This window comes from Asterias amurensis, chromosome 20, assembly GCF_032118995.1.
Source record: "Asterias amurensis chromosome 20, ASM3211899v1".
Classification (NCBI taxonomy): domain Eukaryota; kingdom Metazoa; phylum Echinodermata; class Asteroidea; order Forcipulatida; family Asteriidae; genus Asterias; species Asterias amurensis.
In genome coordinates, this window is record NC_092667.1 from 3,041,466 (window position 1) to 3,053,987 (window position 12,522).

Consider the following 12,522-nt stretch of genomic DNA (forward strand, 5'->3'; position numbering starts at 1 on the left):
AACTAATACTTGTGTGATAGAAATTCTGTTGAACAAATAACATTGGAAAAAAGGCAATCACGGTTCTTCAGAAGATCTTGTAACATTTCATAAACTGCTTCATAAACCAGGATTCAAATGCTTAATGCTTCTAGGTTACTAACCATCACTGACAAACACCATGACGTGGAATGATACATCTTCAACTCGGTTTAATACTACATCTTCAACTCAGTTTAGTACTTCGATCCATGAGTCCTTAAACCGTTTCTGTAACCTATGGAATGTCTTCAACCTGGTTTAAATATATGTAAACTGTTTAACAAATTGTGGTTTACAACTTGACCGTTTAACAAATCTCAAGTCCATATGAAATACACATTTGTCTTTAAACCATTTAATATGCATTACCATTTTAACTTGGCTTAAATACATTTAGACTAATTAAATAATCCACATATTCATCAATCCATCAGTCTTTAAACTTGTTACCTATTTTACTGGTAATCTCTACTATAGAACTCATAATTTTTTAACTTGGTTTAAATACATTAAAACTGGTATAGCATAATAAACCATAAACCTTCTAGTTAAATAAACTAAGTTATAGCTTGATTATAATGTTAAACAGGGTTTATTAAACGGTTATGTATACCTTTGGTTAAATGATTTATGAAAAAAAAAACATTTCCATGATCAGAATGAAAAGACATGCAAAGAATGACAATATTGGGACTTATTTTTATGTACATCCCCGTACAAATATTGTTGGGGGAAAATTTGAAACAAGTTTGTTGATTATAAATCATTGAAACAGTTTTATTTTTCTACAAGTGAGAATACGCAGCTTGTGAGGGTTTGATTCTGCAAAAATGAAAATTTCACTTCATACGACCAAAGTTGTGCTTGACCATACATTTTTGTCCTTGTATTTTATATGTGTTCTGTGATATATCTGATTGCATTACGTTCTGATATTGTTTGATTCCTTCATAAATCTTTTACCACATAATATTATTAACTTATTATACCTAATTGTTAACTATACTAAGTTATGACTGACTGTTTGCATGTTGTGTATAACCAATTCCACTCTCTGTATGAAAATGTTATGATATTCTGGAATGATGTAATTTTATGTAGCTTGCATGACACAGATATTTTGTGTAACTTTTAAAAAGCCTTTTTTAGTGAAAGCGGAACTATCTTTGAACTTTGAACCCACTGACAAAGGGCAGTACTTGAGTTGCAATAGAGGTCTATTGGCGTTGTGGATACGCAAGGCACCAAGATAATACTGAAATTGTACTCTTTTTACAGGTTTTATGAAGTTAGCGAAAGTATTCTTGGTTCTTACATGTACTTGGGCTTCAAACCAATTGTCGGAGTTATCTCCACCCTGTCATTCAGCTTCAGGCATTTCATCTCAACTGCTTAGGAGTATACAGCCCATGCTCCCAAAATGGCGCACATGTTATGTTATATCATTTTCTAAAGAATCCCATTGTGGGACCTAGTATATCAAAGAAAATCGTTGTGTGACCTTTTTTTCAATGGGAGACTTTTGGATGGTCCTTTTCACAGTTCTCGCCACGCTCAGAGACACAAAAATAAGGACCATTATATCTACTGCCGCCAGCTTCTCAAAAGTCTACTATTTCGTAAAAGTCCCCACAGGAAAGTCACCATCTGAAAAATTGTGTTTTAGAGGAAGTCAAACGTAATGTTAACGTTGTTTGTAATCCATGCTTGGTTTCAGACTCTTCATACTGGAATCCAATCTCGTCGACCTGACATCAACAAGGTCATTCAAGATGGTCAGGATCTTCTTAAACAGTGCACAGGTAAAAATCTAAATTCTCTCACACTCTTCAGTCTCCTGCCGATGACTAGAGAAACCTAGTTGAAACGTTGAGAACTCACTCCGCGGTAGTGAAGATAATAACGAGAAGTCCCCTCAATCCACTAAAGCGAGAGTAGTAGTCCTGGCCGATTTTCTATCTGCCGTCCAGGTAGTAGTTAAAAGCAAGAACAGTTATTTTCAGAACACCCTTGATGCACAAAAGCATTAAACATTATCAATCCAAACCACCATGAAATACTCCTGCAACGTTGCTATTTGCAGAGTTGCCAACTCTCCCTGATTCTGCAGAAAGTTCCCTGAAAATAACCCAACCTTACCATGTTCTGATGAACAAACTTGCAAACCTTCTCGATTATTGAAATCTTGTCACTTTTATGTTGAGTGTGATTCTAAAAAGTTACCTGATTGCTGTACAAAATCTCCCTGATTGCAAGATGCAAGTGTTGGCAACTTTGCGTGTGTTAAAGTTGCAAGAGAATAGTGAGGAAAAAAAAAACTCTTGTTGCGCAAATTTGTGTGTTTTTAGATGCCTAAAAAAGGCTTCAGGCCTGAGGTCTTTTAAAATTTGAGTGAGAAATTACCTCATTCTCAAAAACTATGTTACTTTAGAGGGAGCGGTTTCTCACAATGTTTTATACTATCAACAGCTCTCCATTGCTCGTTACCAAGTAAGTTTTTAATGCTAATAACTATTTTGAGTATTTACCAATAGTGTCTAGTGTCACTAAACCTAACATCGTTTGTCTTCCACTCTCCAGGTAAAGAGATCATTGATGTCCAGCAGAAACTTGACACGATCCAGAATCGTTACGATGACATCTGTCAGAAGAGCGAGGACCGACTGTCTCAGCTCCAGCAAGCTGTTCCACTCACCCAAGACTTCAATCGCATCCAGAGCGACGTCGACAAGTGGATCACGCAAGCTGAGAGAGATGTGAGAGGTTTCGACCAATCAGTGCCCGCTGAACAGCAGAAGACGGTTCAAGAGGTAATGTAGAAATTCACATCTGATTTCATAAATTGTTTGGAAGTCCAGTCAAACTTTTTGCCGATGTGATGTTTTCATTTGAAAATAACACTACAGGCCTTGAAATAACCCTTGCCACCCACAGTAAGAGCTTAAGCCTAGGAATGCAAATGCCATACGAATTTTCCAAATTCACAATGAATAATTCACAACAGTAAAGCTGTGCTCAACTCTTGCAAAACATTCACTGCGAAAACAGCCCTGTGACGTCAAAACTCACTTAGCATTCGCGGGAAGTATGAACTGGGCTTAAGCGCCTTTGCTTTTGCTGTGGTTCCCTCGGCAAGGTTCTCTTGCCTTATTGCTGTGCCTCTTATGTTATTCATGTTTCTTTTGCAGAAATTACAACGTGGAATCGACGAACACCGTCCGGTCATCGATGACATGAACCAAAAGGGAGACAAACTCATCGCCATCAGTCCAGGACAAGGAGCTGCAGAGGTCCGCCAGCAATGCAGCGATGCAAACAAGCGCTTCACTGAGCTGTGCGCACAGACAAAGGACATTGAGTATCGACTTAGTGCTATGCTGGAAGGAGCACAGAAGGTAATAACATCACTTTCTCCTCCACCCCCTCTCATTGAGAGAAAGGAAGCCTTGAGTACCTTGTTTGGTAGAAACGTGCGCCATATAAGACTTCAATATTATTATTATTATTATTATTATTATTATTATTATTATTAATATTAGCCAGTGAAGCTGTTTCAGAATTGGGGTGATAGAACAGGAATACATGCTGCGGTCGTTTGTAGGCGTTGAAGATGGGAAATCTGGTTGTTAGGAAGACTATAGAGAAGAGCAATGTCATTGGTAAAGAGGCAGAGTAGATTTGAAGTGAATAATAATCTTTTATTTGATTTGGAATTTAAGGTCGAGCAGAGCATGGACACTCTACTAGCCTGGATCAATGACACTGAGAGAACCTTAGCTAACAATGTCAAGGAGACAGTCGGAGTGGACGCCGACGGAGTTCGAGAACAACTCAAGAAGACCAAGGTAAAGATCCCCAGATCCTTTTTTTTTTTTTAAGTTATCGCCCAACTGGATGGCCACTGATTTGAATTATTGACCAAGATCAACTGCTACCAGGGGCACGCTGCCACATACTGCTAAGGCTGAAACAGGGTTACCCCCTTCACAACCTGTAAGGATGTAGGCATGGGTATCATCCACAAGGAGCATTGCAGGTCGAGCAGAATGCACTACCTTCACAACTTATGTAAAGTGACTTGCTCGAGGGCACTGGTGTCATGACTGGCAATCAAACCCACACTCTGCTGATGACAACACCTGGGCCCAATTTCATAAAGCCTGCAAGCACAAAATTTTGAAATTTCTTCCTTGATAAAAACAGGATTGCCAACCAAATTTCCATTTGTTGCATATTGCTTGTTACTGGTATTCAGCTGTTGCTTGCTTATCCTGAAAATCACGTGGAAATTTGGTTGGTAATCCTGTTTTTATCAAGGAAGAAATTTCATGCTTTCGTGCTTACAGGCTTTATGAAATTGGGCCCAGAGCTTGGGTTCTGGTGAGCTACACGGCACGGCAACAACACCCCAAAAATATTATGATCTAAGGTCGTAATCTTTATATGAGAAATAAAACATTGACGTCTTGTTGTTTTTGATGCAGGCCTTAGACAGAGAGATCAATTCTAAGTCAAGTCGCATCCAAGACACCATCGGAGCAGCCGAGATCCTCCTCCAGCAGACCACCGATGCCAACCAGCGTCGACGACTTGATGACCGTCTGAAGCAGCTCAAGCAGAAGTACGATGCCCTCTCCACGGCCTCCGCTGACCGCGTTGAGGTCCTGGAGGAAGCCCTGCCGCTAGCTTTGTCCTTCAATGAGACCCATGAGGAGCTGACAGGCTGGCTGAAGGATATCGAGTCGGACTTGAAGAGCCTTCGTCCACCAGGCTTGGATGTCGAGGAGATCAAGAAAGAAGTCGACAAGAACAGGGTGAGAAAAGCAATTTCGGGCATTTAATAATCTCACACAAGAAAGTTTAAAATTTAGTTTTATTTTTATTTTTGATCTTTTAGAATTTTGATTTAGTCACAAATTGACCCATTCTATAAGTCTTGAAAGAGGTTTTCAGAAAATTTGACAATCCTTGATATTTTCATCATTCAGCTGATGAACCAATCCGTCAACGAGAAACAACAGTACATCAACAAGCTGAACAGAATCGCTCCAGAGCTGTGCAAGATCAGCCCAGGAGCTGGAGCCCGCTCACTAGAAGCCAAGGTAGACAGCGACAACACACGCTACGAGAACGTCAAACAAGACGTCAATAGCAGAGGAGAGAAACTCTTTGATCTCCTTTCAAGGACTAGCACGGTAAGTCATCCACACTTGAGTTTCCTTGTCTTTATTTTTACTTTTATGTGTAGTTTAATGCCCTATAACAGCAAACATGTTTTCACTACGTTCTGAAAAATATAGCCGGACAGGGTGTGGACATGGTGGCAACTTTTTACAGGACAAAAACAAAAAAACGCTACTTAACTATCTAGGATGGATCAAGAGGGTTAATAACTAGAAATTCAAAAAGGTGAAGGATGAAAAAGAGAAGGAGCTGGTTTATGTCAAGCCTGGAATTAATGGGGGGGGGGCAACAGAGGCCATGTGCCCCTGGTCTTGGCCCTTGGTGCCCCTTCAAAAGTTTCCTATAGACTTCTACAATGGAAGTGCCCTTTGAAAATGAAATCGGCCTTGCCCTCTCAAAGATGACATTGCAGGCGTCATCGGAGTGTGGGTTTGACTCGTGGTCATGACACTAGTGTCCTTCAGCAAGACACTTAACCATAAATTGCTTCCCTTCACTAGGCATTTAAATAGGAACCTCTAACCATCTTACAAACTGTCTTAATTGTCCTCCATGCAGTTCATTGAGGACTTAGATTCCACCTTGGAGCAGTTGAACATCACAGCTGAGAAACTCGCTCAACCAGAATCCATCTCATCCGAACCGGACGTCCTCAGGAAACAACGCAAGAAACTACAGGTACAAAACGCAAATCATTGTGGGTGATGAGTCTTTCAATTCATGGGTAAATCGGGCCCCGTTGGCATTTCACCTATGTAGGGTGTCATGGCCGAGTGGTTTGGAGGATCAAATTCAAGTTCTGGTGGTTTAGTCATCGGAGTGTGGGTTCCGGTCCCGGTCGTGACACTTGGGTTCATGTGAGAAAGATCCTGTACTATAACTGCTTCTCTTCACCCAGGGGTATAAGTGGGTACCTGCAAGGGTAGAGGTTGATGTTATATTTGAAAAAAAATGTCTTGATTTGTGCAATTCATAATCATAGATGTTAAATCAATGTTTATATGAGAGGGATCGGCTGTTGCTTGGTGTTTGTTTCCCCTTGTGTGTTTGCCGAGTTCACAAAACAAAAGCAAATGTTTGAAATGTAGAATTGATTTTGATGGTTGTTTCTTTGTATTTCTTCCAGGCTCTACAAGACCAGGTTGACAACCAGATGGACGCAGTGGAGAACATGCGTAAGGCTGGTCAAGACATGATCAGTGCTGCACCTTCAGACGATGCCTACATCAGAGGTAAAGGTTTCCCCGTTCACTTCACTACTCATAAGAGATTTTCACAAGGTGTTGACACAAACCTGTCTTAGTCATGCTTCTACCAATCCTACCTTACTGTTTAGTAAAGTGAAGAAAAATAATTCTTCTCTGTTTGGTCTTTTCTTACATAAATAGTTTTACAAAAAATAGTTGATGGCCCGCTGTTTTGAGCCTAGCAGGGTCTTTCTTGAAGCCTAGAGTCTTTCCCACTTGGCCTTTGAGAACGACTCTGCTGCGGTCAAAACGTCAGGCCAATAACTATTTTTTGCAATTATTATACCATAGGTCCTTTTGGTTGGTAAGCAGTTTGCAACAGCTAATTTTGTTTTCTCATAAATGTACTTACAGTCAAAGACTGCCAACATAGTACTGTATAGCCCAGTTGGTAGAGCGCCGGAACGTTAATCCGGATGTTGCAGATTGAACCCCTACTCCTATCAATTTGTCTTTGTTAAACCTTAAACTAGTCAGTTTTCCCTTGTTTATTATTGAATAAATCTATTTACACCAGCTACTCTTTGATTCTGTTTAGAAATGCGAGACAAACTGGACCAGCTGAGTAACAAGTGGGATACGATTGTCCGCACAGCCAACCAGCGGGCAAGCAATCTGATGGAAGCGTTGAATGCAGCCGAAGGGTTCTGGGAGGAGCTCCATAGCACCAACCTGACCATCAAGGATATCCAGGACCAGATCACAAACTCAGAGCCTCCAGCGGTTGAAGAGAGAGCTGTTAGAGACCAACAGGACATCCTTCATGTAGGTTTAACTCTGTTGATTAACTTCTGGACCCAGTTTCATAGAGCTGCTTAAGCTTAAAAAGTAGCTCAGCATATGCTTGTCAGAATTAGGTTACCAGCTAAACTACCTTGTCACATGTACAATATTGTTACTGGTATACATGTACAGTATTGTTACTGGTATCCTGCGGATCCTGCTGAGCAGGAATTTGTTGAGCAATATTTTCTACTCGTGAAAAAGAGCCCCGGTTTCAATTTGATAAGCTGCTAAGCACAGTAGCGAGGCTAAAAATGGAGCGGGGGTTGATTCTAGCTGCTTCTGAGTAAAGCCCAGCGACAAGCTAGTCTCCATAAGCAGCATCCAGCAACGAAGTCCAGCATTTTCCTGAAGACGATCAGAGCATACTGAATAAAATGATTGAGTCGTTAACCACCGGTTCGTTTCAGAACCACCACTAATTAAAATAGGGATATTCACATGGTGTTTTCCAAATCTCGCTTAGTTAAACTCCCACCATGTAAAGTTTCAAATCCTACAAATTCTTTTGGGAAGCAAGAGATTTATATCACTCGTTAAGATGTGTTTTGTTTTTCACATCGTTTTGAATCGTAGGCCATCAAGGAAGACGTCGACGCTGTCAATCAAGACATGGAGATGACCAAGTCGTCTGGCAAGGAGCTGATCCGCCTCTGCGGAGACGCTGACAAACCAGATGTCCAGAAGAGTCTCGACGAGCTGACCACAAACTGGGAGGCCCTCAATGCGACCTACCGCAACCGGGAACAGAGCCTGAACGATGCGACTAATTTGTCCAAGGCCTTTGAGGATGGGAAGAAGAAACTTGATGAGTACATGACCAGTGCTGAGGGGGAACTAGAGTCCATGAAGGCAGTAGGGACGGAGGCTCCGATGGTCAAGAAGCAGCTGGAGGACCTTAAGGTAAGGAGATACTTCAATTATAATAGAGGACCTAGACCAGGCCAGATGATTCACGGAGGCAACGAAGGTGATTGCCTCGTCATTGCCTTGATGCCCTTGAAATGCTCCAGTAGAAATTTACAATTTTCTCATAGGGTGCTCTTTGCCCCAAAGAGAAAATGCCTTGGTGCCTTTGCCTTTTCAAAAACGAAGCACACAGGCCTGCGTGACCTCTCAACTACATCGACATGGTCTGTAGAGATACTGAGTCTGAAATTGAGGACTTTTCAAACATGATGAGGTATTAACACCTCTCGATTGCGCGGCTAAGTGATGATGATGACTTCCATTATAAACCTCAACCAGGCAGGTGATTTTCTCAGGATTGTTCAGGATTTCTCAAAATCTTCTTGAGGCTTCGGATTTTTTTGAAAGAAGTGAAGCAGTCCTCAAAGGGAGAAATATGAGATTTCTTTGGCTGAGGGGATTTATTTTTTGTTAAGAATAAAATTCAACAAAAAATGCATTTTTCTTCTCAGAAATTCAAGCAAGATCAAGACCGCGAGACTCCCAACCTGGACCGTGTCAACCAACTCGGCAACAAGCTCCTGACCCAGTGCACCTTCGAGAACCGCGAAGGAATCCAGGGTCCATTGAGTGATATGAACCGTCGCTGGAAGGCCCTGACTGAACGCAGCTTTGACCGGCAGCACAAGCTGGAAGCCGGGCTACTGGCTCTGGGTCAGCTTGACTCTACACTGGATGAGCTGCTTGGATGGATGAATAGAGCGGAGAAGAACATGAAAGAACAGAAACCAGTGATGGGTGACTCGAGATCAGCTGAGATTGAACTTGCGAAGCACAAGGTACATTGAGAGTTACTTGTTTGTTTAGATTACTAAATTACTTTATCTTAATTACTGTAAACAAACCCGACATTTTTTTTATCCAAGTTCAGCCAAAGTTTATCTTTAAAACTGCTTTTAAAGAAAGTTTTGTTTTAACATTTCTTTTTTTTCTGACTGATAGGTGCTGCAAAATGACATCATGTCTCACCAGTCCAGCGTGGACTCTGTCAACCAGGCTGGACGAACCTTCGTTGCCTCGGCCGACAATCGCCAGGTAGCTGGAGTGATCAAGAACAAGCTGGATGACCTGAACGGCAAGTGGGGCAATCTGCTGAAGATGAGCGAGGACAGGCAGAGAGAGTTGGAAGGAAGTCTTGGAGAGGTGAGAAGGTCGATCAAGACAAACAGCAAACTCAATCAACCATTCAAGTCGAGCCACACAGCAAACTCACTGTGGCCTTAAATCTTTGCAAGTTGCAAAATTTTATCTTCAAGAAGATAAATTCTTTGTTTTCATTTGCAAGTTTCTGGGTTTGTAGCTTAATACACTTTTTTAATCAAATACTGCAACAGGAACAGGAAAATGAGTATATCCCACTTCTGCAACCAGTTTTTGAGACCAAACATGGTTTGCATGGTAGACATTTCATTCCCCACTTTATTGTGACTTTACAGAGCAAGCTGTTTGGAGATGAAGCCAATCGTCTCTTGCACTTCCTGAAAGACATGGATAGCCAACTGTCCTCAGCCCAACCTGTTGGAGGATTACCAGAGACAGCAAAGGAACAACTCGACAGACACAATGTAAGTGTCACCAACTTCATCAGTCAAACTTAGGGATGTGATTTCTTCGTTTTTAACCGGAAATCTGATTTTTATTTTTATTTAAAAAGTTAATAAGAATTTTTATGGATGTATCTTGACGCAACTGAGCAAATCTTTTTAACCATCGTATGATCATTCCGCACAAAACTTACAATGATTTTTGTTTCTGTTTTAGGAGCTGATGAAACAAATGGCTCGAGAGCAGATGAACTTTGACCGCCTTATGGACACCGGCCGTCGGCTACGCAGCAAGGCTGGACCAGAAGCTGATCGCGAAGGAGGTGTTGGCCACACACTGGCGCAGTTACAGAACAACTGGGACAGCGCTAAGCAGAAGGCCAATGATAGACAGGTAACTTGGGACGTGATGTACAGGTCTTAATCCCTGACTACTACTATAGGTTACCTTACAATGAAAACCAGTAAAAGAGCACAGTCTGTAGGGTGTCATGGCCAAGTGGTTTTGAGGATCAAATTCAAGTTTTGATGGTTTAAGTCTTCGGTGTTTGGGTTCGAATTCTGGTCATGGCACTTGTGTCCTTGAGCAAGATGCTTTACTATAATTGCTTAGTGCGTGACATTGTGCTACATATTTGGCAGCAAAGGCTGTATACTCCCAAGGGAGCTGAGATGGTTTAAACAAAATGAAATAAAATAGCCCAGTGACCAGGAGTAATAATGTTGTAGTGCCATGAGCGTAACTGAGTGACGAACCTGAGCGCTATGTACATGTAAGAAGCCACTATTGTTATTATTAGTCTATCTTTGACATGAGCTTCATTTATATTTTTGTAGATTCAGGAAAGTACAGACATTATAGTTTGTGAATTTTTTGATTAGGGACATTTCTCATTTAATGTTATTTTTCACTCCTCTGATGATTGTAGACAAAACTTGAAGATGCCTTGACGCAGGCGCAGAACTTCCACGATGCCTTACAGTCCTTCATCAGCTGGCTGACTACAGCAGAGAAGACCATGAATGCTTCTAAGCCTCCGAGCACCATCCTGGATACCGTCAACCAACAGATTGGCGATCACAAGGTATTGTACTTAATATTAAAATTGGGTTTTACCCTTACAAAGAAGTGTGTTAGCACTGTATTCTCAGTACTTTCCCGAGTTCTGTGAAAAAAAAACAGAGGCATATTAATTCGGGTTGGATTCAAATCCACAAACCTTACAATTCAAGAGCGGTGTCTGACCAACTATAAAAAAAAATCTTCTTGTAGCCCCTTACCAAAAGTGGCTTTTGACTCATTTGGGGTGAACTTCCTTTACCCAAAACTTTGTACAAAATCAGGACCATTGTTTAATTTGTTTACTCTTCTGCTGTTTTAAGAGGATATCAATTCCTACCTTCAGCTCCCCTTAGGTTGTTTCACCTTGAATCTTGTAGCCCCTCACCAAGAGCCTTGTTTGGGGCAAACATTTACAGAATCAGGAACATCGTTTGATTCCTTGACCATTTTTTATCCATGCAGGACTTCTTGCGTGACATCGCCGCCAAGCGAGACACCATGAAGGAGCTCGACCGCACTGGCACTCAGCTGAAATACTTCAGTCAGAAACAGGACGTCACTCTGATCAAGAACTTGCTGATCAGCGTGCAGAACCGCTGGGATAGAGTGCAGAACCGCTGCAATGAGCGCAGTAGGCAACTGGACTCTGGATTCAAACGATCCAAGCAGGTAAGGCTTCAACTATTCTTCCTACTTTATAGTAAGGTTTACGGTAACACCATGTAATGATAATCTCTAATTGAGTTGTGGAGTAGTTTGAAAAGAATCGTAGGTTTCAACTCGACGTCTTCAGTATGCTCAAAGCATCCTCTTTTTTATATTCTCATTTGTGCCATTTAAATAGTTGCATGCTTGACCAACTGAGCTTTAAAGCCTTAATGGTCTTGGTCGCCTTATTTTGTCAGTATCTTTGTGTGGGGTGCCAGTCAGAAGCCATTCAAACTGTAACTGCTGTTTAGCCAGGGGTCACACCCAACCTGAGAAGCGGCAGTAAAGGGATCACCATTTTTGAAGATCTGGGATGAAAATTCTGTGTAGAATTGTTTGATACTCTACCATCTTTTGTTCGAGTAAACGCTCATGTTGATAAACATATGATTGTTTTGTTTATTCACAGTTTGCCGATCAGTACAAGAAGATGTTTGACTGGCTGGAAGATGCCGAGGGCAAGCTTGACGTGGACAAGTCTGTTGGTAACAACCCAGAGACCATCAAGACTCAACTCAGGAAACACAAGGTAGGGTCGTCTTATTTACCTGAAAACTGGCTCAACATTTTCATTACCAATCACTGTCTCGGTTGAACTGCCATTGGTTGATCACTTCACAATGACCGAATCAGTTATTGGTTACGACCGCTAAAATCTACACCAGGTCATTTAGACTACATCTCCAAATGGTCATTTAACACCCAAAACGTGTTGGCTGAAACTGATTGTTTCTTTGCAAAGATAAAAAGAAAACAGCCAGGACAGAATTAACCCTTCAGAAAGCTAATAAGTAACTCAAAATTGATTGAAATTGTTTATAAAGGAATAACATCTATTATATAAACAATCTTAAGTTTTCTTTTTTTTTGTGAAGATGTACTACAAATGCAAAAAATTGACCCAACCTTACTCATTTTAATTTACTAAGAAGGGACACTGGGTTTGTGACATCTGGAGAAATATCAACATGGAGAACATGGGACATGGAGATCTTGGGACAAC

The 12,522-nt window shown here is 41.2% G+C and overlaps 1 protein-coding gene across 9 annotated transcripts in view; it reads left to right on the forward strand.

The window, feature by feature from the left end:
* Window positions 1-12,522, forward strand: part of LOC139952738 (uncharacterized) — a 275,619-nt gene that overhangs the window by 245,698 nt on the left and 17,399 nt on the right. For all 9 annotated transcript variants that reach the window (XM_071951938.1, XM_071951944.1, XM_071951939.1 and 6 more), the window contains 17 exons: window positions 1,739-1,823; window positions 2,602-2,831; window positions 3,210-3,416; window positions 3,741-3,866; window positions 4,506-4,835; window positions 5,010-5,216; window positions 5,764-5,883; window positions 6,332-6,437; window positions 6,991-7,217; window positions 7,812-8,138; window positions 8,657-8,983; window positions 9,147-9,347; window positions 9,641-9,769; window positions 9,966-10,142; window positions 10,678-10,833; window positions 11,274-11,480; window positions 11,929-12,048. In XM_071951938.1, coding sequence (XP_071808039.1) covers window positions 1,739-1,823; window positions 2,602-2,831; window positions 3,210-3,416; window positions 3,741-3,866; window positions 4,506-4,835; window positions 5,010-5,216; window positions 5,764-5,883; window positions 6,332-6,437; window positions 6,991-7,217; window positions 7,812-8,138; window positions 8,657-8,983; window positions 9,147-9,347; window positions 9,641-9,769; window positions 9,966-10,142; window positions 10,678-10,833; window positions 11,274-11,480; window positions 11,929-12,048 — 3,282 coding nt within the window. The remainder of the gene's footprint in view (window positions 1-1,738; window positions 1,824-2,601; window positions 2,832-3,209; window positions 3,417-3,740; window positions 3,867-4,505; window positions 4,836-5,009; window positions 5,217-5,763; window positions 5,884-6,331; window positions 6,438-6,990; window positions 7,218-7,811; window positions 8,139-8,656; window positions 8,984-9,146; window positions 9,348-9,640; window positions 9,770-9,965; window positions 10,143-10,677; window positions 10,834-11,273; window positions 11,481-11,928; window positions 12,049-12,522) is intronic.